General features: G+C 38.1%; 1 protein-coding gene across 1 annotated transcript; it reads right to left on the bottom strand.

Moving 5' to 3' along the window:
- Nucleotides 1-1,865: 1,865 nt before the first annotated feature.
- Nucleotides 1,866-4,434, bottom strand: LOC103018923 (adenosine 5'-monophosphoramidase HINT1-like). Its single transcript, XM_057533228.1, has 2 exons — nucleotides 4,372-4,434; nucleotides 1,866-2,450 (listed from the first exon to the last, which is right to left on the bottom strand). Exons 1-2 carry the CDS (start codon nucleotides 4,432-4,434, stop codon nucleotides 2,022-2,024), a joined length of 492 nt encoding a protein of 163 aa, XP_057389211.1. The 3' UTR covers nucleotides 1,866-2,021.
- Nucleotides 4,435-7,239: the final 2,805 nt, after the last annotated feature.

Here is a 7,239-nt window from a genome sequence, read left to right on the forward strand (position 1 = left end):
TACATTTTTAAATTCGTCCAACTGATTGACAGTTTTCTTATGGTCATATTTTTTCACGTGTTGTTGAAACTTGTTTTGCACCTCATTAGGAGTGGTAAAGAATTTTTGTTCTTTTTTATCTTATTTTGTTTTATTTTTTGTTTCCGCTCATTTTTTTGTCTTGAAGTTATGCAGCCACCTCCACCTGGCCCCCAGGGCCTCTTGCAGGGAAGCAACTCTCAAAACATGCATTTAGGGTAATGTTGGTGACACTACAGGTTCAGTCAAGGGGGCAGTGGGAGAATTAAGTCACTCCTAATCACAAGTTTGTACCTGTGACCTCTGACCTTCTTGGGTCAGAAGTTTTTTATAAGGCAGAGCACAGTTTTTTTCTACTGACTTTTAAAAAATTGTGGTAAAATATAAATACCATAATATTTACCATTTTAACTATTTTAAGTATATAATTCAGTATGATTAAGTACATTCACAATGTTGTACAACCATCTTCACTGTTTATTTCCAGAACTTTTTCATCTTCCCAAACAGAAGTTCTGTGCCCATTAAACTATAACTCAACTATAACTCTCCATATCCCTTCCCCAGCCCCCAATAACATCTATTCTACTTTGTGTCTCTATGAATTTGCCTACTCTAGGGACCTCATACAAATGGAGTCATACAATATTTCACAAAAGTTAGTCTCTCTCTTTTCAAAGTTTATCAATTGTTATTTGTTGTTTGAAACAGAGGAATATAGCTAATCTTTGCATTTTACTGTTTTGACTTATATCAGTAGGAATTTTAGTAGGCTAAATAACGACCCCCAGAGATATTAGGTCCTAATCCCTGGGATCTTATGGATTTCAGATGGGGATATTATTGTGGATTATTGGGTAGGTCCTAAATGCAATCACAAGTGTCCTTATAAGAGAGAGGCAAGGGCTTCCCTGGTGGCGCAGTGGTTGAGAGTCTGCCTGCCGATGCAGGGGACACAGGTTCGAGCCCTGGTCTGGGAAGATCCCACGTGCCGCGGAGCAACTGGGCCCGTGAGCCACAATTACTGAGCCTGCGCGTCTGGAGCCTGTGCTCCGCAACAAGAGAGGCCGCGACAGTGAGAGGCCCGCGCACCGCGATGAAGAGTGGCCCCCGCTTGCCGCAACTAGAGAAAGACCTCGCACAGAAACGAAGACCCAACACAGCCATAAATAAGTAAATTAAAAAAAAAAAAAAAAGAGAGAGAGGCAAGATGATATTTCACAGACAAAAGAAGAGGGTGATGTGAAAGTAGAACAGAGAGAGATGAGAAGACGGTGGCTTTGAAGATTGGAATGAGGTGGCCACAAGCCAAGAAATGACAGCAGCCACAAGAAACTGGAAGAGGCAATGAACAGACCCTTTCCTGGATCCTCCAGAGGGAGCATGGCCCTGCCAGTACCTTGATTTCAGTCCAACAGTACTGATTTTAGAATTTTGGACTCCAGAATTGTTAAGATAATAACTTTCTATGGTGTTAAGTTACTAAGTTTGTGGTAGTTTGTTAGAGCAGTCACAGGCATCTAGAACACTGTTCTTAATTTTTGCGCTCAAAGCCACATGAATGCATACATATTTAAATATTGAATATTATTTACAATCCCGCCTATGGCATACAGAAAATATTCAATAATTCTTGTCAATGACGTTTCTCTCTATTCTTAAGGAAGAATTAATTTGGGAAATACAGGGTTTATTCATATCTTCTCCTTCTTCCTCACCACCCACATTACCAAGCAGTTATGAGTTTATACTTTAAGGATCTCTCAAATATATAGTCAACTTTTATACAAGTCTGCTCTCATTATAAACCACCACATTAACCCAGAAATCCATACTTTATTTTTTTTTTCAAACCATGCAACAATGTCGTTTATTATGTATGGGTTTTTAAAATTATTTCTGCAATCTCTCCATACACAGGCAAAAAAAGGTATTGTTTTGCATATTGGAACTTGCAGTCCTGATCACTGCATAGAGAAGGGAAAATTATCCCTACAACATGCTTAACCAGGAGGCCAATTCATCTGCCAACCTCCAAGAACATGGAGATGAACATGATAGACAGACTGTCCTCCATCTGAACCTTCATTCACCACCATTCGATACCCCTTCTTCAGGCCCAGATCAGCAGCACATTTCTTGCCAACAATCATTAAATATCCAAGAAGGCTTTCATCGTCATCTTCTGCTGCAGAAATCTGGGATATATGTCTCTTGGGTATCACCAGAAAATGTGTTGGGGCTTGAGGGGAAATGTCATGGAAAGCAAGACACTGGTCATCCTCATAAATAATTTTGGCTGGGATTTCCTTGAGAAGGATCTTCCTGAAGATCGTGTCGCCACCAGGCCAGACAGCCTGAGCCTTAGCGATCTCATCTACCTTCACCTTCACGGCCTCAAGGTCGGGAGAAGGGAGGAGCCGGGGAGCGGGCTGAGGGCCGGCAGTGGGGAAGGGGACATACTTTATTATTTACCTAGAACAACAACCTGCTAACTGGCCTCCAACCTCCAACCTCATCATTCTCATGTCTACCCTCTACCCCCAAGTGGGAGTAACCTTTGTAAAAGTGCGTATCTGATCACACATCACTTCCAATTAAAATTCTTTACTGCCTCCTTCAGCTTTCTAGTCAAAATTCAAGTGCTTTCATTTAACTCCCAAGGCCATCTGTGATCAAGACTGTGCCTAACACTCTAGTTTAATATCCTGTTACTCTCCTATCTGAGCTATTCTAGTTTTACTTTAATACATGATTTAACTGCCTCTGTTCTGTGCTCACCTCGTATCCTGTAAATGCCTTTAACCTAGCTATTATCACACTTTATTGTAAAAATGAATTCTCCTAACTGTCTTATCTAGTTTAATAATAAAGTTTCCTTAGGATAGGAATCACATGATTATTGGTTCAAATATGCTCATAAAAAGTGTAGTGCTTGCTTCACAGTTACGTCTATTTAATGCAAGTTTTTGTATGAAAAAAATCTGTATTAAAGCCAAAATTTCCCAAAATGTGCAGACACTTGCTAAGTGAAGAAAAAGTTTTCGGTGCAATTAAGAATTAAAGCAAACACTGGCTAAACTTATGACTTTGAATAGAATAAGAGTGAGCATTAAAAATTATTTTAAAATGAGAAGACAAATGTGTTTAGTTACTGTTTTCCGTCTCTGTCTTTAAAGGGGGCCTATAACTGCTTCTATAAGATGAATGTGTATAAAATTCACCTAGATTTATATAAAATGAATGTAAGCCGCTAAGCATGTGTTTGATTTGTACATTCCTTAATAATAACCTATTTCCCTTCCAAAATGGAGTGGTTAGTTTAGATTCTTTCTGAAAAGATAAAGCACTTACATTTTTTCCCCTTTTACTTTTCTGTTGTTCCCAGCTCATTTCTCCTTTTTTTTCCTACTAATATTGTAGATACATTGCCAAGATTGTTATGGCAGCTAATAAAGTTTGAAATATAAGACCTTCAAACCAATGTTAATAAATAATTTAAGAATTAAATGCCTCTCACGACAGGGTTATCTTTATTTTATTCAAAAATAGTTTGTTTTATGGATGTTTTATTTCCTCACATGAGAAAACGCTGGTTGAAAAAACATGATACATTCTAGGAACTAATTTTTTCCAAGTTGTACTTCAGTGCTTTAAAAGAAATATATACAGGAACAGATGTTTCTGCTATGTCAAGATACTAAAATAGCCGACCCGCTTGGTCCTAATTATTGATAGTTTACCGCAGCACCAGCCTTGGCTTCTACAAAAGCGTTAGCAGAAGTGACAGGAGGAACACACAGGATTTATTCATTAAGAACGAGCTATAGCTTCCTGCATTTTCAGCTCCAGGCATCACGCTGAACAGTGCCCTGTCATTCAGCAAGAACTAGTCTGAGACAGGAAGCACTTTAGCGTGTTTACAGAAATATCTTTTAAAACGGACTTAACTATCAGACAGCCCCCTTGTAAAGCGTTCGCTCTAAGAAACTCGGGTAAAAGATTATCACTCCACACTCACAAAAATCAATTTTGGAGACTGACAGTTGTTCCAGACTGATGCTGGATTTCCTTTCTTCATTGAATTGAATTTCCTGTAGACTGTGAATATACTAACATTCACCAGGTGCTTTTTCCTGATTTTTTTTTAAATCGTTAAATAGCCCCCTTATTTTTTATCAAGTATTCTGTGTATACAGTGGAGAAGACTGTGACTGATAGTTGTTTAAGAAACCAACAACTGGTGAAAAGGCAAGCCTGCCAATTTTTGTACATAAGCTAATAATGATAACATTCATAATAATATGAAGTAACACTTGTTGAGGACATAGTAAATGTCAGGCATCTGCTCACCCCTTTACATCCATTATCCCACTTAATCCTCAACTGAAGCTCTGAAATAATTTTTATCTCCATGTTACCAGTGTTCCTGCTGAGCCTAAGATATTTTGAGTGTCCTGCCCAAAATGACACAGAAATTCCTGGAGCAGTAATTTGGCAGCAAACTATCAGAGTCCGAGACATGAGTTCTCAGTCACAGTGTTAAAGTGCATTTTGATTTTTAGCATTCCTCCCATTCCAGGAGTAAATAATACATGAATCCATCACCTGAACAACAGAGATCATTTCGATGTGAATGATTTCCAAATTTGGCTCCAAATTTTAGCACCTTCCTAAGCTGCTGAACTGTATTTCCCAACGCCTAAAAATGCTCTGACGGCATTCACACCCTTTTATTCTAATACTGCTACCACCTTCATTTACTCTCACGAGCTTCAACTTTTCTTTAAACAAACTCAGACTCCAAACAAAACCTATAATTGATTTTCCTCAAACTTCGAATTTAATTTTTTCCTTTATCTGAGCAGCCCCCGTCTAGAGAATAGAGGAGCAGTAGCTGCCAGAAGCGGCTGAATACGGCTTTGGCAGTTACAACGGAAGCAACGTCATGGGGCCTCCCGTTCACTTGCTCTGCTCTCATTCACTTTTGTACTTACTCCCAATTCCCAACACACACATGGGTGCTTTGCTCTGGTGTATCATGCTCTCTTCCTTTCTTCATTGTAAACATATGCTCTTGGGAAAAGATCTAAAAACAAATAAACAAGTAAATGAACAAAAACCAGTACAGATACCTATTAACATTTACCTGTAATTATTTCCTTCTGTATTTGAATCGTAAGAAAGGACTAAAACTACAGATCTAATGATAGAATTTTATTTATCACAATGCCAGCTGGTAGAGGTTTCACTGAGCAAAAGGGCCTTTGCTTATCTTATTTTACATTCATAACATATTGATCAATATTTTTCATTAGCATATTCTCAATAGAAGACTGAAGCAAGAATAGGGAAGAGATCTAGATGTGAGAGTTCTCCAAGAGGTGGTGTACACAGTGATGATGGATATCAGTTGAACAATAACTGAAAGAGCCCCTGGCGTGTTGAAAATGATGTTCCTTTGAGAACCTCCAAGTGGATGAATGGATTTTAAGTGGTTGGAGAAGAAGCAAATGAAAAAAACAAAAATTGGATTTCTAATTTATGTTAACCACAAAAACAATAAAAATCATAAATGTACATAATATTTATTTATTAGCCTACTAATCTTAGAAGTTTACTACTATAATGCCACAGCTCCTTAGTACTTCTCAAGAAATTCTCCCAAGTAAATAGATTTGTCTGACAGTAAATGTATGGTTGTCAACTCACTTGGGGATTTAATGCTTCTCAATAATCTTTTATTTCTTTTAAGCAGTTTTCTTTCCTACTTCCTCAAAAGTTATTTCAAATGTTAAAATTTTCCCACAAGTCTCCTATTCAAATACTTTCTTCTACTCTATTCTAAGAAAATTGTCTTGGAGAAAACGTAGATGATCAAGATTTGAACTATTTCAAACTTCCACCGCAACTTTACAAATGTATCTACACTTCTATGTATGTTTTCTTTTACAGTCTTAGAGAAGGACTTATCCTTTTTCTTGTTTAAAACTAAGCTGTTCACCTGTGTAATTCGTCTTACACTTTCCCATTTGCTGCATTATTTGGCTTCATCACTTTTCTCCCATCACTGCTACAACTGCAACCTACTCTTGCTCTCCTTCTCTGAAGTTTTTAAATATAATAAAATCTCCCTCATCCTAAAAAAAATCCCCCCTGATACTTTATGTGTCTTTCACTTTAACTTCATCTCAAACAAGCCTCTAGAAGGTGTGGGCCATGTTTGATATCTCCATCTCAGCAACCCCCTTTTGGAGGTGACCTCCTATGTCTTAATTATTCGTTCCCTTGTGTCTCTATTTGTTATGGACTAGATGTTTGTGTTCCCCCCCCCCCAATTTATATGTTGAAGTCCTAGCCCCCAGTGTGATGGTACTTGGAGATGGGGTCTTTGGGACATAATTATATTTAGATTAGTTCATGAGTATGGGTCGCTCATGATGGGATTGGTGACTTTATAAGAAGAGGAAGGGAAGAGGATCTCCTTTTGTCTCTGTCTCTCCCCACCCCACACTGTGTGCATTGAGAAAAGGCCGTGTAAGGACACAGTAAGAAGGTGGCCATTTACAAGCCAGGAAGAGAGCTCTCACCAGAAGTAGACCATGCTAGCACTCTGATCTTGAACTTCTATCCTCCAGAAAATAAACGTCTGCTGTTTAAGGCACCCCAGTCGATGGTATTTTGTTATGATAGCCCAAGCTGACTAGGACACTATTTCACTAGATAGAGAATTCCCTGAGGGAAGGGATTCAGACTTTGTTTCCTAGCATCTAACAAGGGTCCTGGCACATAGCAGGTGGCAGACACTCGTCTGCAGAAAGGGTAAATGGATACATGAATAACGGATGAATACAAAGTGCCAAGTAATTTCTGTAGGGTTAACCGAACAAATAAATTTCATACAGAGAGCATTTAGCTTTACACTGAGTCATTAAATGGAGTCTTACAGTAAGCCGTGATTTTGTTTTATTTGAATAAATGTAGTATTTCCATCCTACTTCAGGGAGTCTATATGTAACAATCCCCAGAAGGAACTAAATAAGTGAATGACAATGACACCAAGATCTTGATGTCATAGACATATGCAGTAGAAATAACATTTATAAGAATAATATTTATAGATATCTTATTATGTGCCTGGTGCTTTGCTGACACTTTAAATTAGTTCTCATTTAATCCTCACAGGAACTGAAAATTAGTTTAGTAGGAACTGTGTTGTCT

Source organism: Balaenoptera acutorostrata, chromosome 18 (genome assembly GCF_949987535.1).
Source record: "Balaenoptera acutorostrata chromosome 18, mBalAcu1.1, whole genome shotgun sequence".
Taxonomy (NCBI): Eukaryota; Metazoa; Chordata; class Mammalia; order Artiodactyla; family Balaenopteridae; genus Balaenoptera; species Balaenoptera acutorostrata.

Bases quoted from the DNA above. Each gene is read 5' to 3' on its own strand.
- LOC103018923 (XM_057533228.1), bottom strand. From the start codon at position 4,434: ATGGAGATAAAAATTATTTCAGAGCTTCAGTTGAGGATTAAGTGGGAT. The intron at 2,451-4,371 runs GTGAGCAGATGC...GCCGGCCCTCAG, and splicing joins GGGATAATGGATGTAAAGGG to CCCGCTCCCCGGCTCCTCCC.